Source organism: Pezoporus flaviventris, unplaced genomic scaffold, assembly GCF_033815535.1.
Source record: "Pezoporus flaviventris isolate CSIRO_AGI_PZ_B2104156 unplaced genomic scaffold, CSIRO_AGI_Pfla_v1 ptg000132l, whole genome shotgun sequence".
Classification (NCBI taxonomy): domain Eukaryota; kingdom Metazoa; phylum Chordata; class Aves; order Psittaciformes; family Psittacidae; genus Pezoporus; species Pezoporus flaviventris.
Window position 1 is genome coordinate 80567 of NW_026892680.1, and position 25287 is coordinate 105853.

Below are 25287 nucleotides of genomic sequence, written 5' to 3' on the forward strand. Positions count from 1 at the left end.
GGGGGGGGGGGGGACGATCCCAATGCGCCGGGAAGAGCCGGGATTAGGGCAGGATACCCCCCTGTTCCCTTGGGGTCTGTTGCCGGCATTAAGCAGAGGCTTCCCCCCTGGAAGCTTCTGATGCCCTAAAGGACAGAGGGACGGGACCTGATGTCCAGACCCCCTTGCAGTGCCCAAACCCGCGTCTGGCTCGGTCCTTAGGGAACCTTTGGGCTCAAAGAGACCTTAAAGCTCCCCCTCATCCCAACCCTGGTCCCATGGCGTTTTATCCCCCACAAGCCTTAAGGAGCGGGCTTAAAAGCAAGCAGGGGGTTTGGCTGGGCCACGGATGCTGCACCTGAGCTCCCCCTTCGTCCTAAGCATCAGCTGAGCCTATGGAGCTCCACGGGCACAAACCCCACCTCGGAGCTTCGGGAGGGCAAAGCAAAAGCTCCTTCACCCCAGAGAGCCCTTTTTAATGCTGCTGTTTGAAGCCATTCTGCCTCAGAGATCCCCCCCCCCCACCCCATTCCTGCCCTCCAAGGCTTTGCTGCATAGGGGTTCTGGGCTTTGGGCTGTCCCCGTGGAGGCAGGAGGAAAGCCAAAGCAAGCCAAGCCCTTTGTGCTCTAACCCCCCCCGCCCCGGCCCTGCTCGAAGCACCAGAAGTCACTTGATCCTCAAAGCCATGGGAAGGGACCCATGGGGGGTTACCCCCCTTCACATCCATCCCCGCCTAGGAAAGTCGCAGCTCCCTGCTGGGGAAGCTGCTCAGTGCTCCCAAGCCGCCCACGCCGTTCCCATCCCCGCTCCCCTACTGTCTACAAGCTCTTCCCAAAGGCAAGCAAAAGCAGCGAGCCCCACAGCGCTCCTCCCGGTACCGAGCCCCCCCCCCCCCCCAATGGGTGCAAGAGGTTTTGGGTGCTGGAGGGCCCAGCATCACCCCTCAGGGCGCCTGGCCGGTGAAGAAGGCTTTGGCCTGCCTGCACACGGGGTTCACGCAGAGAGGGCAGCAGAGGGGCAGCTGCCTGGAGCACACCTCCTCGGACGCCAGGTGGGAGCACACGAGCTCGGCCAGCGCCTGCGGGAGAGCAAATCACGGCCTTGCAAGGGGCCTTAAAGCTCATCTGAAGCCGAGAGGGGCCCCCCCCCAACCGCCCTCGGGGGGGTCAAGGCCGTTACCTTGGAGAACAGAGGGTTTCCATTCAGGGACTCCGCTCTTCGGATGTTTTCGACTCCACACTGCATAAAAACAAGGGGGGGGACCCAAGTTAAGCCTGACAAAGGCCTCCCCAGTGAGGATTCAAAGCCTCCCTCGCCTTAAACCGCTTCCGATCCATAGGAAAAGGCATTTTGCCCCCACATGCCATTGGAAGAAGCAGCTCCAAAGGGAAGCGAGGCCCCCAGAGCGCTCACCTCGTTGGCCAGGACTTGGGCGTACTCGATGTCCAGCTCGTAGAGCGTCTCGATGTGGTCGCTGGTGAAGGCTATAGGGACCAACAGCATGTTCTTCTGCCCTCGTTGGCACAGGCCTTTGATGGTCTCGTCCGTCTGGGGGCCAAGCCAAGGCATTGGTCCAACCTGCAGGCAAAGGGGAGGGAAATGAAGGCGTACGTGGGCTTTAGGGACTCAATTCTTGCGTGGGACAGCCTCAGGGACCTTAGGAAGCGCTGCCCTGTGAGGGCGGTGGGGCGCTGGCATGGGTTTGAATGGAGAAGCACCAAGTAACAAAGCCGGTTTGGACTGAGCTCACGTTAGGATGACGTTGATCCAACGGGAAGAGCGGTTTGAGTCATTCTGCTCCAGCAGGAACACCGGGAATGGGGGAATAAGGCGCTGAGGCTGTGAGAAGGGGGTGCTCTGGCCCCTTACCTTGGACTGCCACACCAGCCTGTAGGGGTTGGAGTAGTTGAGCTTCTCCATGACCCTCTGCACCGTGGCTCCCACCTCCTGCGGGTACGGGTCCCCGCGGTTCACCACCTGCGACACACGCACGGCACCCCGGTGTCACCCACGCAGAGCACCCATTGTGCAGCCCCAGGGCGGGACGGGAGCACCCCCGTTTGCTACTCACAGACATGGGGAGGGAGTGAGCAGAGAAGAGGATGACGACGTCTTTCCTCTTGTCGGGCGGGAAGAGGTCGAGCTCCTTCTGGATGTGGTCGGTGAAGCACTGCTCGGAACGGAGAGACCCGGATCAGAAACACTGGGGTGGGAGCGGGGCACAGGGAGGAGGGACACGGAGAGGGGAATGGCTTTAACCTGCCCCAGGGAACACTGGGATGGGATGGTGGGAAGCAGCTCTTCCCCGTGAGGGTGCTGGGCCCCCGGGGTGGGCTGAAAGGAGGAGCAGGGGCTGCCCCATCCCTGGCTGCGGTCAAGGCCGGGTTGGCCCAGGCATCTGGCACGAAGCGACCCGTCTTCTCCTGCAGTTCAGACCCCGCAGGCAGCGAAAGAGCTCATTACTGTGACTGCAGGACAGCCCTGGAGCATCGCGGCTGGCGCCGTACCTGGATAAGGAGGGGATGTGTGGGCCACCGGTCAATGATGCTCCACTTCATCTTCGGCTTCGCCCCTTTCTGGCTGTAGTAGCGGTAGATGGCGTTTAAGCTGCTGCCTGCAGGGCACAGGGCGAAGCTCACCGGCGAGCACTGAGCTCCACGCACCTCGGGGGGAAGGCGCGAGCGCCGCAGCGGCGGCGCGGAACCGCACGCGGAACCGTGTGCGTCGGCCGGGACCTTAAGGCTCAGGCAGCTCCCGGCCCCGGCCGCCGGGGCAGCGGGGAGGGGAACGTCGGCCGGTGCTCGGCTCGGCAGGGAAAACCAACCTGTGGTGGAGCAGCTGTACTGGGGGTACTGGGTGAAAGCGACAGCCCTCTCGATGCCGTCCCGCTCCATGGCTTCAATGGCCTCTTCCGTCAGCGGGTGCACGTAGCGGAAGCCGATGTAGTACTTGTGAGGCGCTGCAGTGAGAGCACGGGAAGGGGAAGGGGAGCAGAGAGCGTCAGAGCGCCTCGGCAGCAAGCGCGGAGCCCAGCCCACCACGCCGAGGCCCTGAGGAGAAGGCCTGCGGGTGCTGGGCTTGGACGGGGGGAGCCTTTCGAGCACCTCCCGGGGCCGAAAGGGGCTGCAAGGGGCACGGGCCGGCGGCGTGGGGCTGGAACTTGGGGGGGGGCTTTGAGGTCCTTTCCAAGCCAAAGCACTCCAGTGCTCCCGGAAAGCCAGCCGGCATGCACAACCTCTCCCCTGTGCCACACGCTCCGAGGCTTATCCCCACCACCCGGCCAAGAGGAGGCCCCCGGAGGCCTTATCAGGAGCAGGAGCTGCCCAGGGCTGGGCGGAAGGGCCCCGAGCGCAAGAGCAGATAAAGAGGGGCCAAGCTTTATCTGCGGAGCCCCCGGCAGCCCCTAGGGCCTTCGGTGCTCCTCTCCTCCGGGGCAAGGCTGAGGCCGCAGCCACACCGCCGCAGGGAAGGGCGCTGCTGACCCCCTCACAGGGCGCCAAGGAAGGGGTCCCTCAGCTCCCGGTACCACGCTCCCGTCGCAGCGGGCGCTGGGTGCAGGGCACGCGGCACCGCGGGCGCTCCCCCGCATGCCCGCTGCTCCCGGGGGCACCACGCATGGTGGGGTGTGTGGGGGGGTGATGGCACCGTGGCCCCTGCCCTCCGTGGGCATCCAGGGGCTTCTCCTGCCTGTCCCAGGGGAGGGGGCACGGGAGGGCACTGCCACAGGCTCCGAGGATGCTCCGGGTTGAAGGGAGCTTAAAGCTCACCCAGCTCCAAGAGGGACAGCTCCCAGCAGAGCAGCTTGCTCCCCGCGCCAGGGATGGGGCAGCCCCCGCTGCAGGGTGACCCCGCTCCCGTGGGGAAGAGCTCCTTCCCTATATCCCACCTCTGGCACCTGAGAGCCATCCCCCTTGTCCCGTCCCTACAGCCCTCGGCCGGCAGGGCAGCAACCCACGCGGAGGCCTTATCTCCTGCTCCTGCCCTGGGTGCAGCTGCCTCCTATCAGCCAGCCAAGCCCCGCCACGTTCACCTACGGCCCTTGTCTCTTCTGCCAAGCCGCCCCCCCTCTTCCCCCTGCTCCCAGGCCCCATCCCCGTGCGCTCTTCCAGCCCTTATCCGCAGCTCCGGAAGGCCGGGATGCACCCAGGACAAGAAGGCGCGGTACCGGTGCGAGGAGACATGCTGTCCAGCAGCTTCACCATGCCTTCCCCTTGCAGGGCCGTCCACTTCTTGATGGGGGACCCGCCTCCAATCCTGCTGTACTGCTCCTGCACCTTGGGCGTGCGGCGCTTGGCGATGAAGGGCGCCAGCTTGCTGCAGCGGGCGAAGGGACACGGAGCCCCATCAGCACCAAAGCATCACCTCGGCCCCCACCTCCCCGAGCCACGGGGTTCCACCCGCGTTAGCTTCCGCCTTCCCCAGCTTCCTCGGCGGGGGGAGACCGGGGCTTGCAGGAGGAGAGGGCGATCCCTGGCCACGGAGCTGAGCCACCTTGCTCCCCACAGAGCCGCCAGACAGGACAGCAAGCCCAAGGAGAGCCTCACCTCTGGGCCGGCAGCGTCATGAGGTCTGTGTCCAGGAAGAGGCGAAGCAGGAAGTCATGGACATCATCCAGGCGCTCCGGACCGCCCATGTTCAGCATCAGGATTCCCGTCTTGGGCTTCCTACGGGAGCAAGAGGCAGTCCCAGTGCCACTGAGCTGCTGCTTGAGGAGCGCCGTCCTTCCCAGATCAGCTGAGCCTTCCGCGCCAGGCCCTTCGCCCAAGCAGCTTCCTGCTCGCAAGCTCATCCCGCTCATGGGAAAAGAGGAGCTGCAAGCACAAGCAGGCCCAGGACGAGCATTTGCTATGGAAAGGAACCGCTTTGGGACGGAGTCGGACCGGGAACAGGCTGAGAGCGCGAACAAGGCGGTACGGGAGGCTCTAAAACAGGGTCTAAGAACCCCTGCCCATCCCTATCGGGACGGGATGCGCTTTAGGGTCCTTCCCAAGCCAAAGCAGCCTGCACTAAGAGCCCAGTGTTCGTCCTATTGCCCTGCCCCAGGCCTTCCTTCGGCTCACAGCCCCCCAGGGCACCCCCCCCAGGCCCCACTCACTGCGGCTGCGTGCGGGGCTGGGTGCTGGCTGTCACGGCGGCGGCGGCGGCCTGAGCCCTCCATCGCAGCGGGAGCCTCAGCTGGCTGCTGCCCTGCAGCACTGCGAGAGAGGGGAGAGCCCCGTGAGCACCCCGCGCCCCGCCTGGAGTTCCGGGGCCTGGAATCCACGGGAGGGAAGGAACGGGAACCTCCGGCCTCCCTCTGCGCACCCAAACCCAGCCCGACCTTCCGGCTCAAGGTGCCGAGGCCAAGGGCACCAGGGAGGGCTCCCACACCGCGGCAAGGAAGGGAACTCCTCGGAGGACACCTGGGGGGCCGCAGGCAGGCAAAGCATCTCTACAGCATCCCTATAGCACCCCTATAGCATCCTTATAGCATCCCTTACAGCACCCTTATAGCATCCCTACCGCATCCCTATTAGCACCTGTAAAGCATCCCTACAGCATCCCTATAGCACCCTTATAGCATCCCTACAGCATCCCTATAGCACCCGTAGAGCATCCCTACAGCACCCGTATAGCATCCTTATAGCACCTTTATAGCATCCCTACAGCATCCCTATAGCACCCGTATAGCATCCCTACAGCATCCCTATAGCACCCGTACAGCATCCCTACAGCACCCGTATAGCATCCCTACAGCACCCCTATAGCACCCGTACAGCATCCCTACAGCACCCGTATAGCATCCCTACAGCATCCCTATAGCACCCTTCTAGCATCCTTATAGCACCCCTATAGCATCCTTATAGCATCCCTATAGCATCCCTATAGTATCCCTACAGCATCCCTATAGCATCATTATAGCATCCCTACAGCATCCCTATAACTCATTATAGCATCCCTACGGCATCCCTAAAACATCTCTACAGCATCCCTATAGTATCCCTACAGCATCCCTACAGCATCATTATAGCATCCCTACAGCATCCGTACAGCATTCCTACAGCATCCCTATACCATCACTATAGCAAGCCTATAGCATCATTATAGCACCCCTACAACATCCATACAGCATCCCTATAGAATCATTATAGCACCCCTACAACATCCATACAGCATCCCTACAGCACCCCTATAGCATTCCTACAGCACCCCTATAGCGGGATGAGCACGGCTGGGGTTGAGGAGCCTTCTCCAGGCTACCCCACGCCAACACCTCGACCCCGAACAGAAGCTCTAAGCGATCCTTGGGCGTTTAAACTCCGTGAAGCCTTTGCCTGCGCTCAGCGCGGGTTCTGCCCGGACGCCGCCGCGGTTTCAGCGCCGTTTCCCTCCGTTCCAACGGGACATCAGCGCCCGGACACGCCGGGATGCGCCGTTTCCTTCCGTTCCAACGGGACATCAGCGCCCGGGCACGCCGGGATGCGTCCGTCCCGCGCAGCACCGACGGCAGCGGCTCGGAGCGCCCGACGGGAAGGGCTCTGCCCCGGGCCCGTGCACAGAGCGCACCCGCGGGCCGGGAACGGGGCCCCGGGGCGCTCCGCACCGCGCACAGCGGGAGCGGCACCGAGGGCAGCCGGAGGCCCCAGCGCCGCTCCCCCCCCCCCCCTCCCCGTTACGAAAGGCCCCGCTCCGTTGTGTAACCGGGACCCGCCGCCGCCACCGCCCCCCCCCCCCCCGGAGCCCGGAGGCCGCTCCCCGTCCGCCGCCGCCCCCAGGCCCCGCTCCAGGCCCCCCGCGCTCACCGGGACGCGCGGCCCGGCCCGCGGCCGCCGCCATGTTGGCCGCCCGCATTCCCTCAGACGCTCCGGGCCCGGCCCCGCGCCTCCCTCCCTGCCCGGCCGCGGGGCGGGGACGGGGCCGGGGCCAGGCGGGGCCGGGCCCGGGGGGCACCGGTAGCGCTGAGGGGGCGGAGGGGAGACATCGACCCCAGGGTCCTAAAGGGGCTCCGGGGAGGGGGGGGGAGGTTGGGATAAGGGATGGGAGAACGGGAACGGGTTTGAGCCGGCCGAGGGAAGGAGCCGTCCCCGGGCGGGCGGGACGTGGAAGGGCAGCGGGGGCGGCCCTGAGCTCCCAGGCGCCCTCCGCCACGGATGGAGGGGTCCGTGCCCATGGCGGACACGGCGAGGGCATCCCGAGCTCGGCAAGGAGAGGCAGGGCCCGCGGTGCTGCTGCAGGGAGCATCCTTTATTGGGGGCTCACAGGGGACATGCAGGAGGGAGGAAAGCGGCCCCGCACGCTGAACACGCACTCAATCCTATCCCAGAACGGGGCTCCAGCCCGGGAAACCAGTGCGGTGCAGCTGGGAAAGGGGGAATTGCTCCACAGTGAAGCCAGGCTTCACGGGGCGAGGAGAGGCAGGAGCCCACATCCAATTGGACTGCTAAGGGCCCAGCTCCTTTGGGATTGGAGGGCAGCACGCTGCTCCTGTATCCATCAGGATCCACGCTCCGACACGCATACGGGTCCTTCAGCCCCAGGGAAAAGGGATAAGCAGCAACATCCCCCCCCCCCCCCCCCCAGCCTCATCCCTCCTCACCAATAAATAATCAGGGAAACACAAGGAAAATCCAACCCACACCTCTTGCAATGGAATTCCGTGCTGGATCCCACTCGAGCGGAGCTTCCATGCAAACAAGGAGCGCTGCTCAGCTCCAGTATTCCTACTTCACTGCCTCCTTCCTCCCCTTCCCAGCCATTGCCATGTGGGAATTCAAAGCAAGCTGCCCCACTCAAATGGAATCAAAAGCACCAAGAGCACCCAGCCCCAATCCCTCCGAGCCCCACAAATCCAACGGAGGAGCATATTCCCAAGGAGGGACAGGGCTGGAGCTCGGCCCAAGACACATCCACGCTTCTCTTCCAGTCCAGGAGGAGTGTTTTCCATGCAAAGAGGGGTTGATTTTCCTTCCCTTCCCTTCCCTTTCCTTGGAGGAGCACAAGTCCCGTTCTCCCAAGGGATCCTCCTTTTCCTAGGAGCTGCAGCCCTAGGGTTTGCAGCGCTGGACGAAGCGGGGGTACAGGCAGACATCCCTGATGTGGTGCCTGTTGAGGATCCAGGTGAGGAAGCGCTCCAAGCCCAAGCCGTAGCCGCCGTGAGGGCAGGTCCCGTACTTCCTCTGGGCCATGCAAAGCAAAGAGGAGATGGGAATCCCGGGCATCCCGTTTATGCTGGCCCAGCACTAACAAGAGCAGGAAAAGGGCCCTAAACCATTCCGGGAGTTTTGGGGCGAGGAGGGAGATGGATTCTGCTCCCTGCAGGCGGGGTGCCTGTGGCTGCTTGCCCTGACTTCCCTCGCCGTGGGGACTATGAGGAAAGGGAAGGGAAAGGCCGAGTGCTTCCCTGTCAACCTCTCCTTACCTAACCCACCCCATCGCAGGAGACACCGCGAGAGGAAGGCGTCCCCGTGGGCGGCTCCAGCAACGGTGTGAGCGCACAGGAACCGCTTCCCCACTGCGTTTTGGCCCTGGCCGAATTCCTCGGGGCCAGCCTCCAAGAGGTTTCCGATTTCGGCTGCACCACTGGAGAGGCCGGCAGGGGCCTGAAAGCTCCTCCGGTTCCACCCCTCAGCGCCACCTTCCAAGCCCCGTCCCAACACTGCCCGTCCCCAAGAGCGCTTTAAAGCCCCGGATCCCACCAAGGAGCAGGCGGAGGTGGTGTTACGGACCTGATCCGTGTACCAGTAGTACGGCGTGGGATCGATGCCCTCCCTCTTGTAGCCCTCGAGCAGCTCCTCGCTGTCCCAGATACGCATGGAGCCCCCGACGATCTCCCCCACGTTCGGCATCAACACGTCCACCTAGAGCGGATCCAAGCGTTCCGAGGGGCTGGGAGCAACCCTCTGGGGCCTGCCCCCCGGCGGGATCGGGAAGCCCTACTTACGGACTCGGTGAGGCGGGGATCGTCCTGGCAGCGCTGCATGTAGAAGGACTTGATCTCGGCGGGGAATCGGCACAGCAAGATGGGCTCGTTGATGGCGTCCGTCATCAGCCTCTCGGGAGCTTCGGGAATGTCCTGGCGATAAGGGAGGACTTAGCGCTACGTGAAGCCGAGCGCCCGGCGCCCAGCGCGTACCGGTGTGACACCGAGGCCACGCGTATCCATACGCTGATCCAGGAGCAACCAATCGTCCCTTCCCCATGGGGCAGGCAGAAAACTGAGGAAAACCCAACCTGACCCCCGGCGGCTTCCCAAAGCGGAAGAGCCCAATCTGCCTTCCTCCTCAAACCTCAAGCAGTTTGAGTGCTCCCTCTGCAACCTCCCGTGGGGTGCAGCTTGAAGACCTTTCCCTCCACCATCTTTGAAACCAGCAACAGCAAAGAGGGCAAACGGCAAAGGGCAGCGGGAGTTTGGTGGGGATGAACGCGTGAAGAGCCTCAGCCAGCCTTACTTCTCCAAACTCGTAGTGCGTGCCATCCTCCTTCTTGACATCGTGCTCCTTCAGCCACTCGATGGCTTCGCTGTAGTTCATCCGGCGGAAAGGGCGCTTCGGGGGCTGGAAACCCTGAGGAGGAGCAGGGAAAACCAGTGGGAATCTGGGGAGAACACCACTCCTCCAGGTGACTGGCACGGTCGCGGCAGGCTTGAGGCACAGACACCGCTCTCTGCAGCTCATGTGCCCACAGATTGCTCCCGAGTAACTACATCCATCAAGCTCAGGAGGAGCACATCTCCCCAAAGGCAGCAGGGGACAAAGGCTCTGCGCGCAGTGAAAGCACTTCAGAGCTCCACCTTCTGGGGGAAGAAGTGAATCACCGCTTGTCAATGCTCCAGCCCATCACCAGTACAAGCTCTGGGATAGAGGCTTTGATTCCATATTAAACCCCAGTGTTTTCCTGGCTCCTGGAGCTTGCTAGCAGGGGACTTCTTCCCCCGCCCCTGGAGGAGTCGGTGGGTTAGTGCTTTCCATGAGCGTTGGAAGACGGGGAGCTTTAAGCTCCCTTCCAACCCAACCCAGTCTGTGATGTGACTTCATAGTGTTAGAGCTCCCTGCTTTCCCGAACATTCCCATCAGGAAGAGCTAAAGATCCTATCTGCCTTGCCATTGCTGCCTGTCCCTACGTACCGGGTTCAGGTCGTAGAGTAAACCCGCCGCAGGCGACTTCAAGACCCTGTCCACCACATCACACACCAGGCTCTCCAGCCGGTCCAACAGCTCCCCGAAGCTGATGAAGGGACATTCGGCTTCGATGTGGGTGTACCTGAAACACACAGGCACCGTCAGAGAGCCACCCAGGAGCAACCTCTACTTAGCTCAATGTCCCCTGACGCCCACCAAGACAAGGTCTCACCCCAAACACTCCTCCCACGTTGGGCTGTCTGCCTGTGGTACATCAACCCCCCGCTCCCCCGCCCCGCTTTACAACCTCCCTACTACCCCCCCCCAGCAAAGCAGGCTCCTTCCTCCCTCCTTACTCTGCCAGGTGCCTGCGGGTGCGGGACTGCTCCGCTCTGTAGGACTGCGCGATGCAGAACACGTCCCCCAGGGCCGGGACGCAGGTCTCCAGGTAGAGCTGCGAGGACTGCGTCAAGTAGGCCTCTTCCCCAAAGTAATCCAGCTTGAAGAGGGTGGAGCCCCCCTCCACCTGGGTCTGGACCAGGGTCGGTGGCGTGACCTGGTGGAGAACGACACCGAAGGAGGACGGGCAGGGACGAGGCGCCCAAGATGGGATCCGTAAGGAAACCGCCGCGGGAGGGAGGACACGGAAGCAGCGAGCTCCTGCCACTCACCTCGTAATAACCGTTGGCAAAGAAGTGGTCCCTGAAGGCCTGCACCACCGTGGAGCGCACCTTGAAGATCTTGGCCATGTTCTCGCCTCGGATCATCATGTGCCTGTTGTTGAGCTGCACGTCCACCTCCGAGTCCTCGTTGAGCACGTTGTCAGCTCCTCCCGCTGGCGCCAGGCCGATGAGCTCCCAGTAGTCACAGTTGAGCTCGTGGCCTCCTGGAGCCTGCCGAGGGCGAGAGGAAACGCCTCAGAGGCCTCCTTTTCGGCCCTGGCGGCGCGGTGGAGACGTCACCTTAACCACAGCGTCACCCCGGTGTACAACACCGGGCCGCTGGCGGCCCGCCGTGAGGGGACTGACTCCCTGCAGCTGCTCAACGGGTGGCTACGGAGGAGATGGTAAAACACCGGGACCACACTGCAGGCTCCATCCTCAGGGACGGCAGGAACACAGCCGGACAAGCCCTCACATCAGATCTTCAGGAAGAGAAGGGACCCTTCCTGAGGGCCCTCAGAGGTTCCTCCCAACCAAAACCACCCTGGGGTGACCTCCACTGGGAGCTACTCCTGGCTGGGAGAGGTAGTTTGGTGCTAAAACACAAGAGGCTGGCACTAAAAGCCTTACTACAACCCCAGGGTGAGGAGTCCTCCCCTCTACGAGAAGACTTCCGCATTCTCTAAGCGCCTTGAGCAGCTGCCACAGACCATGGCTCCTGCGAGAGCGATCCCATACCTGCTTCCCTTGGGGAAGGAGGTTCAGCGTTCCGTACGCTGCGACGCTGCTCTCCGTGGAGAGAACCAGCCCGTTGTAACACTGGCACTGCGGGGAGACAGGAGGCAAAGGGAAGGTCAGGTCTGGGCTTGGGGTGACACGGATTGGAGCTCCCTCCTACTTGTAAGCAGCTCTCCCGTTGGCACTTGCAACTCCTTCCCACTAGAGGGGCCTTGGGCAACCCCACAGCTTGAATCAGAGGGTTTGGGGCTTCCAACGAGAGGGAAAAGGAGAGGGACGAGCGCTTCGCTTAACGACGGGACGAAGGCATCCCAACTCACCAGCTCATCCGACAGGACACACTGCAGGAAACCAGTGCCATCCCTCAAGACAACGAACATCAGGTTCTTTCCTAGGCGGGAGACAAGGAGAAAAGCCTTCGTGGTGCTTCTTTCCACACCTTTAAGCTTCCAGCTGTGCTGTTTGACTCCTCAGCTTGCAGGGTGGGTGTAAAGGTAAGCGCTGTCCCGGTCCGGGTCTGAACCCCGAGCGCGCTCCATCCCCTCACAGCCCAAGGCCCACGCTTACCCTGCCTCCTCAGGCGGTGAATCCAACCAAACACCTTCACCCTCTGGCCTCTGTAAGCCTCCAGAGCAGCAATCTTCACCTGGGAACAGGGAACGGAGGCGAGGGGAGAGGTGATTCACCTCCGGGACAGCGCTCGCCATGCAATTACGCGGCACCTTCCTCCCCCTGAAGCTGAATTCCATCCCGGGTGGAAGCACAGCTCCGACACTCAACAGCTGAGCAAGGGAAGAGTCGTTTAGCCAGGAAAGGCAGTAAGCTGGGGCAGCATTCCCAGGCTTCACACCGAGTCCTTCCTGCTCAGTGTGGAGAAGCTAAGGACCGGAAGAGCTTTTAAAGCAGCTCGTGTTGCGTGTGACCTAAAGCCTGTGCACTACAGCCAGAAACCAAAGGCGTGTTTAGGGCTGGTAAGAAGGCCTTGAAGCCCCACAGAGCAGCCAAACCAGGCCGTGCATCGAGCCCCCACTGGCTCTTACTCACACATTTTGGCTCCGGAAGCCTCGGGTCGTTCTTGATCACAACCTTCTTGGCCTCCTCCAGGTTCTTCTCCCTCCTCAAGAGATCTTCTGCCTGCAGAGCAAGGGAACGAGATGTATTCAATAGGCTTGGGCTCATTGCCACTCTTTGGACTGCAGATTACCACGTACACGGGTGCCCAAGAGCTGAAGCTGCCCTAATGCACGCTCATGCTGGGAATGAAAGCACAGCTTCATTCCTCACCTGCACTTCCTCAACTCTGCCTTGTCCTAACCTAAGCAAAGCCAAGCTCTGAGTAACCACGGTGGAAAACGTGGCCCAGACGAAGCTGTTTGGGGCCGGGAATGCCAGCACCAGCGCGTAACGGGGTTGGGGAAGAAGGGGCTGTGCTTCCCAGCGGGGCAACCCACCTCCTTCTTCTCCTTTGCTTCGTTCTTCATCTGCTCCCTGTGCCACAGCTTCTTGCCGTTCTTCATCTGCGACTTGGATATGATGGCCCATCTCTGCATTAAACCAAGACAAGGCATTGGAGCCGCGTCCCGTCCGGGGCCACCGACGGAATTCCTCGTGGAAGCTCTACGGCACCTCGTGTTCCTTCTGCGAGTCCACGTAGATAGTGGGGAACGGCTCCTTCCCTGCTGTCAGCAAGGCCTGGCGAGGGGGGAGCAGCACCATTAACGGCCTGAAGGCATCCCCAAGCGCGCATCCTGCTCCCCACCCTTCTGCAGCGGCCAAACCAGACCCACAAACCCACCTGCCCTCAAGGCCTCCCGTAGAAGGCGTTACCTTCAGAACAGTCTTGAAGGGCTTCTTCTGGGTCCCATCCCCACTGGAATCGTTGCCTTCTCGGTCGGAAACATAGAGCTCCTCTGGAAGAGGGGCAAAGGCGGGGAGCAGGCCCCGTTAGCAGGAGGAGGAGCTGGGCACACACACACATATACACACACGCACACATATATACACATATACACACACACATATACACACATATACATACACACACACACATATACACACATATACATACACACACACACATATACACACATATACATACACACACACACACGGGCGTTCAGCCTTCGCGCTTATCTTGCTGATAACCTCCCACAGCAGCCACCTGGGCACAGTGCGGAGGGGGCCTGGCCACGGCCTGCAGGCCTGACCCCACCACAGGGCTCGGGGAAGCAGCTTTAAGGCCTCCTCCGCTGCCCACCCCCCCCCCACCCGTTCCCGAGCCGCCCCCGGGCCTGCCCCCGCTCCGTCCCTGCCGCCCTAAGGCCGCAGCCCCGCTCCGACCGAGCTCCGCGGGCCACAACCGGCCGCCATCTTCCCCCCGGGCCGAGGAGCGCGCTGCCCAACCGAGCCGAGCCGAGCCGAAGCTTCCCGAAGCGCTCCGAAAGGAACCGAGCCGGTCCGAGCGGCTCCGAAAGGACCCGAGCGGCTCCGAACGGTCCCGAGCCGGTCCGGAAGGTCCCTGGGAGCCCGACTGGCTCCCTCCCGCCGCGGGCCCTCACCGAGCACCAGCGCCGCCGTTCTGCCCAGCACCTCGCCCGCCATGTCGGCCCCGAGCCCGCCGGTAGTGCGTCACCGCGCTTCCGCCCACCGGCAGGGGCGGGACACCGACGGCAGGCGCAAGGCGGGAGAGGAAGCAGCGTCACGTGACCACAGAAGCCACGCCCCCCCGGGAGGCCACGCCCCCTGCCCGCGCTCCTGAGGGGAAGCCCCGCCCCTCGGGCAGCCCTGAGGGAGCCGCGGCCCGGGCGCCCCGGGGCCGGTTGAGGGCAGCGGCGCCGCCGCCGTTCCCCGCCGTTCCCTGCCCTTCCTCCTCCTCCTCCTCCTCCTCCTCCTCCTCCTCCTCCTCGTCCTCGTCCTCGTCCTCGTCCTCGTCCTCGTCCGTCCTCTGAGGGAGCTTTCGGACCTTTATTGGGTGACCTCTCTGAAATGTACATGCCGGATGTCGGGGTAGCGGCGGCCGGCCGCGCGGCGCTCGGGAGAGGCACGGGGGAGTCGGGATAGGCACCGCCGCCTGGCCGAGGAGGCGAGCGGCCGGAGCTCGGCGCGGAGATGGGCGGGGAGGGCAGCCCGCTGTGCCCGAGCGAACGTGAACTGCGGCTGCCGGGCACCGGCGGCTGGGATTCCATCCCCGGCGCGGGGCTGCGCCGCTGGCCGGGCCGGGCCTCGGCCGCACGGGCTCCGTAAGAGGCCGAAAGCAGCAGGTCCCGTGGGCCGGCCCGGCCCGACGCCGGCTGCTTCGGTCGGAGCGCATCGGCCGCGGGGCGGGGATCAGTGCGCGGCGGCGCCGGGGCCCAGCACGGCAGGCAGAGGAGCCCGCTTCTTCCGGAGGCTGCGCCCGGAGGCGATGAGGTCCGCGTAGCCGCGCTGGTGCGAGAAGGCGTACGCGGAGCGCCGGGCCGATATCCCCCTGCGGAAGGCGCTCGGCCGCCGCTTCCAGAGCTGCTCGTCTGCCGCCAGCTGCCGGCGGTGCCTCAGGATCTGCGGGGAGCACAGGCACGGATCGCGATGGATCGCGAGGCAGGTGGGAGCAGCACGGGGGGGCGGCGGGTGGAGGGAACGGGGTTAAGCTGCGGCGGGGGGAGATGGAGACGGGGACGGAGGGAGGTGCCTCCCTGTGGGGGTGGATGGTGGGAATGGAGAAGCTGGGGCTGCCCCAGGCCTGGCGGTGTCGGAGCGCCCTGGGCGAGTGGAACTGGGTGAGCTTTAAAGGGCCCTTCAAGCCAAACCAATCTAATTCCATTAATGTCACCCCCCCGTTCCCCCTCGTGTGTGTGAATCCGTGCCCCGTTAACCAAAGCAAGATCCCGCTTTGCTCACTCTGTCGCTTTCCGAAGGCCAGATTGTCATGGCTAAGAAACGCTGGGCCACTATGGGCAGTAAGCAGATAGCGATGGATAAAACCATGGTGAGCCACAGGTAGGGCTGTCTCAGAGCGTTCGGGGCAGTGCCTAGGCATAAACAAGGCAAAAATGAGTGTATGACATGGTCGTTCGACTGGGTGTAACACACGAGTAAGGCACTAAAAGGCGCAGCTTGTTTTCTGAGGGTGAAACGCCTCAGACGGGTATTGCGTCGTGTAGCACAACATCAGGCTTTGATTCAGACTCTACTGTGAGGACAGTATAAGAGGAATGAGTTTGTAAGGCACTTTTCCTACAAGAAATTCATGCCCAAGCTCTTTTGGTTCCTATTTGTGGACTCCAACTGCTGGATAATGCCCAATTCCAGCTCATTTTGATTGGGTACTCCCAAATAAAGCATCGTTTGGGCCACAGTTCAGGACCAGGAACCACGAAGCACGAGGACTCACCAGTGAACTGAAAGCCAGAAGGGAAGAGAACGTGGATCCCAGCACTGTGGAAGTCAAAGGTGATGCCAAAGTAAAGTGCAATACTCCCAAACACGGAGAAGGCGTTCACAAAGGTCCAGTAGGATGTATCCAAGCCAATCTGGAAGCAAAGCAGAGCTCCACGTGAGCAACTCCTCTGAGCATGGCGGAGTCACCTCCCAGCCAGATGCAAAGGGAGCATCGAGAGGGAGGAGAAGGCCTCAAAGAGCAGCTTTTTGCTCGCTGCCATGGCGTGAGGAGCCAAAAGCAGGCCCAGAGCTGAGGAAACTGAGCTGACTTGCCTGGAAGTTGACCACAAATATAAGAGAAGAGGCTGCTGTGACAGCAAAGGACTGATAGTCCGATGGCGCTTCTCCATCCTGCCCCATCGTTTTCAGGTAGGCCCCGTAGGGGATGAAGAAGATGATCAAGGAGGTGATAGCTCCGTGAAGCAAACTCAGGAAGAACTTCCTGTAGTTAAAGAGTAAATCCTTCTGGCCCACCACGTAGAGCCTGGGGAAGCGGAGGCTCAGCTTGTCGCTCACGTCCTGAGTAAGAGAAAGAGAACTTGTAGCAACTTCCTGGGGTAAGCTTCGAGGGACGGGTTGGGTTGGGTTGGAAGGGCCCTTGGAGCCCATGCAGCTCCAAGCACCTGGACAATACCTGCTCGAGCAATCCAACGAGGAGCACAGGGAGGCTGGAGTACAAGACGTTGTAGAGCGTGATGAACCAGTCTTCGTAGGCTGTCTGCGAGAGAGGAGGAAGCTCAGTGGCTCCTGAGAGCTCACGCGGGCTCTCCTCCAGCTTTACGTGACCTGCCCCGTGCTTACTCGACGCCTTAGCTCAAGGCTCTGTGTGAGGGTGCCCTACTCCTTCCAAACCAGCTGTGTGACCTGACCTGGGACGCTGCTGGAACGGCACACATGGACCTCCTGGGAGCACCCTGTCCAGCAGGTGGAAGGTGTTCCTCTTGGAACCAGAGGAGCTTTGAGGGCCCTTCCAACCCGAATCCTGCTGCACCTACACAAGGTGTAACTAAGCACCTATTTTCCTGCAGGAGCTATGGACGGCAGCTTCGGGGTGCCATCGCTTCCCAGGTTCAAGCTTTGCTGTGCCACGCTCCCTCTTGCTGTTTCGCACAAGAAACCTCCTCACCTGGGCAGAGAAGCCATTGAAGAAGGAATACCAGATGTGGACCAGAGTAAAAGCAAAGTTCTTGTAGAAGAAGTATCTCAAGAACTTGCACATCCTGATGTAGGACCAGCGCCCGTGGACCAGCAGCAGCCTCTGGAGGTAGCGGAACTGCCCGAAGGAGTAGTCACTGGACATGACAGCTTGCATCCCTTCCTGGCCACTGATCCCAACTCCAATGTGAGCAGCTACGTGAAGGAAACACACACCACAACGTGAGCACATCTCCCACCAGTTCTGGGCTCTTCAACAGCGGAGCCCAGAGCCCGGAATTGGCTTTCCCGCTGGGATTCGTTCTTTATGCTCCCTGTTTGTAACCCCCAGAGAATTCAAGTCCCTCCGCGGGGAACGTCCGCAAAATCCATCGGGAAGCCCCACTGACCATTTCCTGAAGGGCTTCCCCAAGGAGGGAAAGCACAGATGGAAGCAAACAGAGCCCAAGTGCTCAAGTGAAACAGATGGAGGAGTCTTCTCAAAGAGCGATAGTGAAGAGGCTGCAGAGGAAGGCCCAGAGGAGCTCTCTCCTATCAGGAGAAGCTTTGCAGCTGCCTTACTTTTGATCATGTTGACGTCATTGGCACCATCCCCAATAGCCAGAGTGATGGCTTTCTTGTACTTCTTCACCAGCTCCACCACCATGGCCTTCTGCTTCGGAGTCACCCGGCAGCAGATCACAGCCTTGCACTCACAGGCCAGCTCCACAAAGTTCTGCTGCTGCTGCTCTTTGTAGGCCTCGGCCCTTTGCCTCTTCTCCCTTTGCTTCTTCTCCTCTTCTGCTGTTCGGGGGAACTTGAGCTTCAGTTTCTTCTTCTTCTTCTTCTTCTCCAGCAGGATTTCGTTCTGTGACAGCAAAGGAAATCGGGGAGTCGTGGGAGCAACCAGGCTGGAAAAGAGCTTCAGGTCCATCCAGCACTGCCCTAAACAGGCAGGAGAACACCTCTGGTACGTACCAACCAGGAGCCAGTGATTATTAAAGCACGATCCCCACTGCCTTGGAAGAAGGGCTCATTCATCCTCAGTGAGGAATGTGCACTGGATCCAGCCGTGTTCCTCTGGTTTTCCAGCCTTGTTTGAAGAAGAGCACTGGATAGAGGAAAAACAGGGATAAACTTGAAGCTGGATCAGTCCCAGCCTCAAAATCTACAAGAAATAGATGCTGCAAGGACTTCTGTTGCCATGTATTAGGTGATGGTCTAAGCAGTGCTACAAGAGGTTTGCCAATAAGGAAAACTCTGGGAAAATGAGTCAGGAATAGCTGTGACAGTGTAACAGAGCTCCCTTTCTCCCAGTCCTACGTTGCTTTCCCTTGGGATTAACCATTTCCGTATGGCTGAGTTTCTGGGCTTATGGCATAGGTCTGTGCTGCGTGCAGGAACATGGGATGAGCTGGAGGAATAGCTGGGATAACACTGACATTCAGGGACACACAGTGAGAGCAAATCTGGGCTGCTACTCAAGCTGTGCACTAGGGAGAGACCTGCTTAGCTCAGCCCAGGCCTGCAGTCCCGAGGGGACCAAAGCGCAGGGATAATGTTATCCAGGGACTGGTTTTCCCTGGGCTCCCCACTTGCCTGGTGTCTTCTCCGTAGCAGATGGTGGTTTCATCCGTTAGGAGCTCACAGGAAAATCCAATGTTTTCAGCAGTTTCTGCAATGGAAAGCAGTCAGAGGCAAGGATTTAGGCCAGAGTTGAGTCAGGAGGAAGTGTTCAGCCTGAACCAGCCCAGCTCTCTCAGCCTGGCTCCAGAGAGCATCTCTGGGCTCCCTCTTGTGTTGTCCCAACTTATCCTGCCTTTAGGATGAAACGCCACCTTTTTTGTCACCGGTGAGCACCCAGATTTTGATGTCTGCTTTGGAAAGCCTGGCAATAGTCTCTGGAACTCCATCCTGGAGCTTGTCTTCTATTGCTGTTGCTCCAAGCAGCTGGAAGCACACCAGAAACAGAAGCGTTTGGTGTGGTTCTAAAGCCTGAGGCGATCTCACCCCAAATAACTTCCCCTCGGAGAGGTCTGGTTCCCTAGAAGCACGTTCAAAGGTTCAAACTTGACTTACAATCAGGTTCCGTTCTATTTCCTCGTAGGCTTTGTCCAGAGCCTCCTCACGGCTCGTGGTGGCCACACTGGCCTCCAGGAATTTCTTATTCCAGGCTTCGAACTCCTCAGGATCGATGTCTCTGTAGCACAGGCAGAGGGTCCTCAGGGTTTCACTGGCAAATACCTGACAGATGGTGGCAAATACACAGTTACACCTGATTTAAGAGCTTCGGAGTGAGGTTCTAGTGGGCACTGAAGCACCTGTAACTTCAAGGGGTAGGTAAACCACACACATACATCCAGTGCTTCCTCTGTGGCTTCTCTCTTGGGATTGCTGGGGTGCAGGCGTTCATAGATGACTGTGTCAGCCCCTTTACAGTATAGCCGGATGTTTCCACCTGGTTCTCTTACTGTGCAGTAAAACAAGAGAGGAGTGGCAAAGGGTTTTGAGTACATCTACGTAAAGGCAAAGTTTCAGGGGAGATCTTTCAGTCTAGTGCCACAGCTTCAAGATGTTCCTCCTTTGTCACCTCCAACAATGCTCAGGGAAGCATTGGGTGGACAACTGCATCTCCCCTTCTCAGGGATTTAGAGCTGTCGCAGTCCTCCACACTCCAACTTCTCTTACGTGTGCTCCCCCCCCCCCCCCCGTGAAACACAGGCTTGCTTGCAAGCAGCTTACCGATGACAGACATCCTCTTCCTGTCGCTGTTGAAGTCCAGGATGGCGAGGACATCGTACGTCCTCTCCGCGCCCATCTCGCTCAGAGTGATGGTGTTCTGTGTGCGGGACAGGAACACGTAGCCAAAGTTCCTGGCTGCTGTCACCAGGGCTCCTTCGTCTGGAGAAGCTGCTTGGTAGTTGAGCTGACCTGTGGGGAGAAGGGAAATGCGTACATGAATGTGACTCCTCCAACCTTATTCCTCACGTCCACGAATCCCTCCAAAGCTCTTCACCTCTGCATTTCGTTTCTATCCCATTTAGTTACTCGTTTGGCTGCTGCGTGTCTGTCCTGGCAGCACATGCCTTTGTGTAGCCTATAGGGCTGTGAGTGAAGGAGGAGCAGCATGGAACCACTTGGGTTTCCGCACTGAAACCGTGTTTGTACTAAGGGGATCATCTTCCTTTTGGCTCCGTCCCTTGTGCAAGTGGATTAGGCACTGTTTCTCCTTCCACAGGCAAACCAAACCGTACTCACCATCAGAAATGTCAACCATGACAGTGTGGCAGATGGCAAGCAGAAAGAAGAACTTGTGTATTTCGGGGTCCTTTCCAGCTCGTATTTGCTCTATCAGGTAGTGATCGTAGAAGGAGAACTTCCCATCTGCATGCACGTTCCAGCTGAAATCCACTTGCTGCTTGGAGAACAGAGTTGGGGTCACCTCGGGTGCCACTGCTTCGGCAGGATGGAAGGAACGTGCCCTGTTCTACACAGCCGGGTGACACCAACCTACCTCGGGGTGGCTCTGAGGCTGCCCTGCTCCGTCCCGGCAGTCTCCTGCAATGCGAGGACCGTGGTTAGGAGGCACGGGACCCAGCACCACTTGGACAACCACGGACTTACCGTATCTCTGGCCATTAATGCAGCACTTCTTGAAGGTCATGATGTTCTGGGTCAGGGTTCCTGTCTTGTCAGAGAAGATGTAGTGGATCTGCCCCAGCTGCTCATTGAGGGTGGTGGTTCTGGCCTTGGCAGCAGTGTCCTTCTCGGGGTAGTACATCTGCAGGTCCCAGTTGATGAAGTAGCTTTGGACAAAACGGATCACTTCCACGCTAAATGAAACCAAAGGAACGGTCTCATTCCCAGGGTTTTAACCTCCTTCCCACTCCGCTCCAAGAAGAGGGTTGGAGGACTTCAAGTATGTTACGACGTCAAAGCTATTCCTGTTTCATGGCGCTGTGTTTGAGGAACAGTCTGGAAATAGGGGTTTTCCACCTGAGTTTGCTTTCCAAGCAGCTTCCTCCACGGACTGCAGGAGCAGACTGGGATGTTCAGCATTAAGTAGCCCCTAAGTTAGTTCAACCCTATCACCTATTAAAGGCCAGGGCATTACCTACCTCACATAGAGGGAGATGGGGACCATGGTGTTGAGGACGATGATGTAGCCCCAGAAGTTGAGGAAGCCACGATAGGGAGGGCTGAAGTCTTCAGCATCATAGAGGTACCAGGAGGAGTTGCCGACCTGCTGCTCCCAGTACGTGTGGCCAATGGCCAGGCCAGCTGACAGCAGGATGAGGACAATGAAGATCTGTGATGTGCAGAGAGGGACCAGGGTTCCTCAGTGCCCATCCTCTCTGATCGCTTCGAAACGACCCCAAAGCTGGGAAGTTGGAACACAGACTTACAGTATAAACCATGTAGTTCATCAGGGAGTCGATTTTGGTCCTCTTAAATCTGGTCTTGCCACTGTTCTTCATTATTTTTGTGTCAGCACCTACAAATAAAGATGGAGCGGGCAGCCGAGAGCTAAACCTGCTGTTTTACAGCCCAGGGACATAAACCCAACGGGGATTTATAAGATGAAGATGCCGTTTCACTCCCCGGGGCATGATTTAGCGAGTCAGTGTTACACATGTTCCTCAGTACCTGCAAATATGACCATGCCGTGGCAGAACTCCGTATTCCTGATCTTACATCCGCGCAGCAGGACCTTATCGGCGTCCAGGGAGTAACTGGTGTTCCTCCAGAACAAAGTGCCTGCAAACTTATCCAGTCTGTTGTTTGGCTCCTCACATTCAACCAGGCCTAAACGAGGAGGGGAACAGCTTTAGTCTACAGCAGTGATTTGTACCAGGATCGCACCAGTTTTACGTCGGGCTGTGAGTAAATGACTGTTCACGGAATCACGGAACGGTCTGGGGTGGAAGGGACCAGTTGTAGGGGTGGAACAGCACCAACCATCAAAGTTTGCCATTGCACCTTCTTCTTGCAGGTGTCTGTGCGTTACCTCCAGGGCCATCTTGAACTTCAAGTTGGTTTCCCTAAGGAGAAGGGATAAAGAGATGCGTTGCTGCTTTCCCACTCGCAGGGCGTAAGGAAAGGTGAAAGGAAGCAGGTCCAGCTTGCAGCTGCTTTGCGGAGGGAGCATCTTCTTTGTAACTCCGCGATGCCACAAGACTGATGAAATCACCCTTCTCCAGGCTGAACGAATCCAAGCCTTTGTCCCATGTGTGATGTTCCCCCACAGACCCCACCGACTGATCCCCCACCACTTTCTAATGATCTCTGAATTGTGGGAATCAAAACCTGGGCACAGTTTTCCAGCTTAACCAGTTTGAATTGCAGCCCCTTTCCCAGCAAGGCAAGGAATGCTGAAACAGAGCCTTACCCATCTAGCTCGGCTGTCTCCACATAGCACAGGCTGTTCGGTTCGGAGCTGGACAACAGCAAAATATCAGCCTAGGAGAAGAAATAAGCACCAGGGGGAGATGGTTATCCACGCTCTCCCCATAAACCCATGGGGAGGCTCACCCGGAGCTCTGGAGGAACAGAAACCAAGCGTCTAAAGCACTTACAGGAACAAAGGTGTTCTTCTTCAGGCGAAGGATATCCCCAACTTTGATATCTTTCCATTTTGTGCTCTTGAACCTAACAGCAAGAGAGTTTAACAGTGCTCATTCTTCAATCTAGAACACTCGGTACCTCTTGTCATGGATATTGTAACGTTGCATCCTGGTCAGGTGTGGTTTTCCCTTTGGAAACACTGCCTTTTAGTTGAGGGTCTAGCTCAGAGGCCAAGCTCCCTCTTCCCTCTTCACCTACCCGCGGTCCTTCTTAAGTTGCTTTTAGCCCCGATTTAGCACCATAGAACTGAGTTGAAGTTACTCCTGGGGGCAGTTCCCTTCCTTTTTCAATCAGATTTTCACACAGACAACAAGGAGCTGCTTTAAGAGCTTAGTACCAAGGCCACAAACATTAGAGCCAAGAAAGGATGAGCACAAACCTTCCATCCCTGATGACTTCACATCTCCTGTTATTCACCTCATTGTCCATCCGGTGGCGAGCCTGAAAGCAGGAGCAGACCGTGTTCTCTCCCTCTATCCCAGTTTTAGATATAAGCCATTTCCTTGGCCTTTAAAGCGATATAAAGCGTTTCTTACAATGTCATCCACCAGGTCTTTGACTGCCGTTATGCCCAGCACCAGGAGTAAGGGCACCAGTGTTGTGTACCATGACAGGGTGCTTATCTGGGGAATTGACTGCAAGAGACCCAGGAAATCAGGTCAGTTCAGAGACATTTCATAGCGATCGGGCTATAAGGAAGGAAGCCAACACGTCAGACAAAGGTTAGGAAGATACTACTCGGGTGAGCAAGGAGCAACTCACACTCGCCTCCCGGCTGGCATTCCCTCCGCCTTCCTTACCTGCAGTATGAGGAGAACAAGGAAGTAGAAGTTGGCCGCTCTCTTGAACTGCTCCAGGAGGTTCAGGGGTAGGAACGTGATTGGGTTGTACTTGTAGGTCTTGATGGCATTGCCCTGCAGAAGGAGAGCAAACATCACTGAGCACAGCAGCTTCTTCTTGCAACGCATGTGTACTTCCTCTCAAGCTTCCCTATCAGCCTTGACGGAGTGGTTCCTTTCCCCAGTAGGGGTCCCCTCAACCAGGCACAAAAAGAGCCATTCCCGTGCCATTAAAACCCACCAAAGAATCTCAGACTGCAGCTTTAGCTACACCACGGAGCACAAAGCACTGCACCCGTGTGGAAAGGGTACAGCTTCTGCCCAGCTAAACGAAGTGAAGGCCATCTCCACCTCTCCTCTGTCGGGTTCAAGGCATTGCCCTTGCCCTGGCCCTCCCTCCCAGCTTTCTTGCAGCCCCTTTAGGCACTGGAATGCCCTTCTTAAGGAAGTAATTCCCCCTCATTCAGCCAGAGGGGACTTACTTTGTATTTGCTTCTCTTGAAGCACAGGAACATTGTTCTCTTGAACTGGGGCTGCTGGTAGAAGTGGTGGTCGTTCGCTTTCACTTGCCAGCTGCAGTCTGAAGAGACAAGGTCAGAACCTCACGGCTGGCAAGGGACAAGCCAGGTTCCCTCTCAAAAGCCACCTTTTAAAGCAGGGTTAGGTTTCCCATCGGTTTCCAGGCTATTTGTCCTCCTCCTGGGCCTACATCCCTTGTCCAGAGTCCCTCCCAGCTCCCTCAAGCCTAGCCCTGTTAAGCCAGCCACCAGCTGAGCCCTGCCCACATCAGAGGTTCCCGTTCCGGAGCCAGCCCACAGGAAGGATGAGGAGCAGTGTTTGGAAGTGCAGCTTTCCTGAGCCACGGGCCGCTCTCCCCAAGCCACAGGGATTGTCCCTCATGGATGGGCCTGGGGTTTGCTGGGATTGGCCCACGGTTTGGGTGCTAACTTGGGTGCCATTGGCTGTGGGGACGGCGAAGCCTTGTGCTTACATGGGGAGAACCCAAAGCAGGTTCTCTCGGATGCTGCTTCAGGTGTCCAGGTGAGGGGCAAGGGGAGGATGTGGGGCTGCGTCTGAGCTCTCCTCTGCCTCAAAGACAAGGTCACCGTGCAGCTCATCCCCTTTATGCAACCAACTGGCCCTGAGCTCTGCGTGGAATGGGGCCGAGCTTCATTCTGCCACCCATTAGGGGCCCAGCGAAGCCACCCTACTGACAACCTGACCCACAGGAGGCTCAGCCTCTTCCCAGTCCCACTGTTACCTCTCCTCAGGGTGTCTCTGCTCTCCCGGGTGTCTCTGTTGCTCTGGGCCTGGCCTGTTTTCGGCCCAGGCTGCCGAGGCTCCAGCTCCTCCTCGGTTTCATCGTCACTGTAGGGCATCACCTCATCGTTGGGTTGGGAGTACTCCTCAAAGGTGGTCTCTGAGTCCCTCTCCGAGATCATGCTGAGCACCCTGTGAGCACGGGAGGGGAGGCAGGGCAGGAGTTAACACAGCAAGAGCTGAACCACGTCCCTGGCATCTCGTCTGGTGGTGGTGGTCACCAAAAGCCCCGTCTGAAACCGGTTTCCAGCCATGGGGCAGCTCTGGCCACAGCAGCAGCAGCAGCTCCTTCATTAGTGCTCTGTGTGCTCACCCAGAGGCTGAGGAACATCCAGTGGGATGGAGGAATGAGGGAGCATCACTCCCAGGGGCCACTGCGTGGTTCCCTGTGGAGCTCCCCGTGGCCGCAGCGGGGCAAGAAGCAGGGGCCTGGCAGGCAGGGTTGAGGTCACACAGCTCATGCTCCATGCCAGGCT

At 59.2% G+C, this 25287-nt stretch overlaps 3 protein-coding genes across 3 annotated transcripts; all 3 read right to left on the minus strand.

The window, feature by feature from the left end:
• Positions 1-923: 923 nt before the first annotated feature.
• Positions 924-6819, minus strand: FECH (ferrochelatase). The gene is made up of 11 exons (XM_061478851.1): positions 6763-6819; positions 5076-5175; positions 4525-4644; positions 4146-4294; positions 2805-2939; positions 2488-2594; positions 2052-2150; positions 1850-1957; positions 1394-1558; positions 1160-1219; positions 924-1058 (listed from the first exon to the last, which is right to left on the minus strand). The coding sequence occupies exons 1-11, from the start codon at positions 6809-6811 to the stop codon at positions 924-926; spliced, it is 1227 nt and encodes a 408-aa protein (XP_061334835.1). The 5' UTR covers positions 6812-6819.
• Positions 6820-8004: 1185 nt separating this feature from the next.
• NARS1 (asparaginyl-tRNA synthetase 1) lies at positions 8005-14083 on the minus strand. Its single transcript, XM_061478838.1, has 15 exons — positions 14036-14083; positions 13305-13387; positions 13104-13169; positions 12929-13021; positions 12522-12611; positions 12045-12123; positions 11798-11868; positions 11478-11564; positions 10749-10970; positions 10434-10633; positions 10084-10219; positions 9409-9522; positions 8901-9032; positions 8686-8817; positions 8005-8136 (listed from the first exon to the last, which is right to left on the minus strand). Exons 1-15 carry the CDS (start codon positions 14076-14078, stop codon positions 8005-8007), a joined length of 1680 nt encoding a protein of 559 aa, XP_061334822.1. The 5' UTR covers positions 14079-14083.
• A 721-nt stretch (positions 14084-14804) lies between these two features.
• Positions 14805-24977, minus strand: ATP8B1 (ATPase phospholipid transporting 8B1). The gene is made up of 27 exons (XM_061478853.1): positions 24753-24977; positions 23974-24071; positions 23453-23566; positions 23189-23287; positions 23032-23093; positions 22604-22676; positions 22417-22487; positions 21987-22069; positions 21675-21833; positions 21434-21522; positions 21146-21336; positions 20652-20860; positions 20542-20585; positions 20286-20442; positions 19770-19958; positions 19385-19497; positions 19107-19271; positions 18866-18977; positions 18627-18702; positions 18006-18138; positions 17610-17895; positions 17020-17243; positions 16528-16611; positions 16167-16412; positions 15847-15985; positions 15354-15484; positions 14805-15014 (listed from the first exon to the last, which is right to left on the minus strand). The coding sequence occupies exons 1-27, from the start codon at positions 24931-24933 to the stop codon at positions 14805-14807; spliced, it is 3738 nt and encodes a 1245-aa protein (XP_061334837.1). The 5' UTR covers positions 24934-24977.
• Between the last annotated feature and the right edge of the window lie 310 nt (positions 24978-25287).

Excerpts from the sequence above, each read along its gene's own strand:
- NARS1 (XM_061478838.1), bottom strand. The coding sequence starts at position 14,078 with ATGGCGGGCGAGGTGCTGGGCAGAACGGCGGCGCTGGTGCTCG. Across the intron at positions 12,612-12,928 it reads AAGCAAAGGAGAAGAAGGAG|GCAGAAGATCTCTTGAGGAG; the intron begins GTGGGTTGCCCC and ends CTTGCTCTGCAG. Across the intron at positions 10,634-10,748 it reads TTGCCAACGGTTATTACGAG|GTCACGCCACCGACCCTGGT; the intron begins GTGAGTGGCAGG and ends GTTCTCCACCAG.
- ATP8B1 (XM_061478853.1), bottom strand. The coding sequence starts at position 24,933 with ATGATCTCGGAGAGGGACTCAGAGACCACCTTTGAGGAGTACTCCCAA. Across the intron at positions 18,139-18,626 it reads TGCTACGGAGAAGACACCAG|TGCTCTTCTTCAAACAAGGC; the intron begins GCAAGTGGGGAG and ends TCCTCTATCCAG. Across the intron at positions 15,015-15,353 it reads GGCCTTCGGAAAGCGACAGA|ATCCTGAGGCACCGCCGGCA; the intron begins GTGAGCAAAGCG and ends TGCTCCCCGCAG.
- FECH (XM_061478851.1), bottom strand. The coding sequence starts at position 6,811 with ATGCGGGCGGCCAACATGGCGGCGGCCGCGGGCCGGGCCGCGCGTCCC. Across the intron at positions 4,295-4,524 it reads ATGACGCTGCCGGCCCAGAG|CAAGCTGGCGCCCTTCATCG; the intron begins GTGAGGCTCTCC and ends CGCCCGCTGCAG. Across the intron at positions 2,940-4,145 it reads CAGCATGTCTCCTCGCACCG|CGCCTCACAAGTACTACATC; the intron begins GTACCGCGCCTT and ends CTCTCACTGCAG.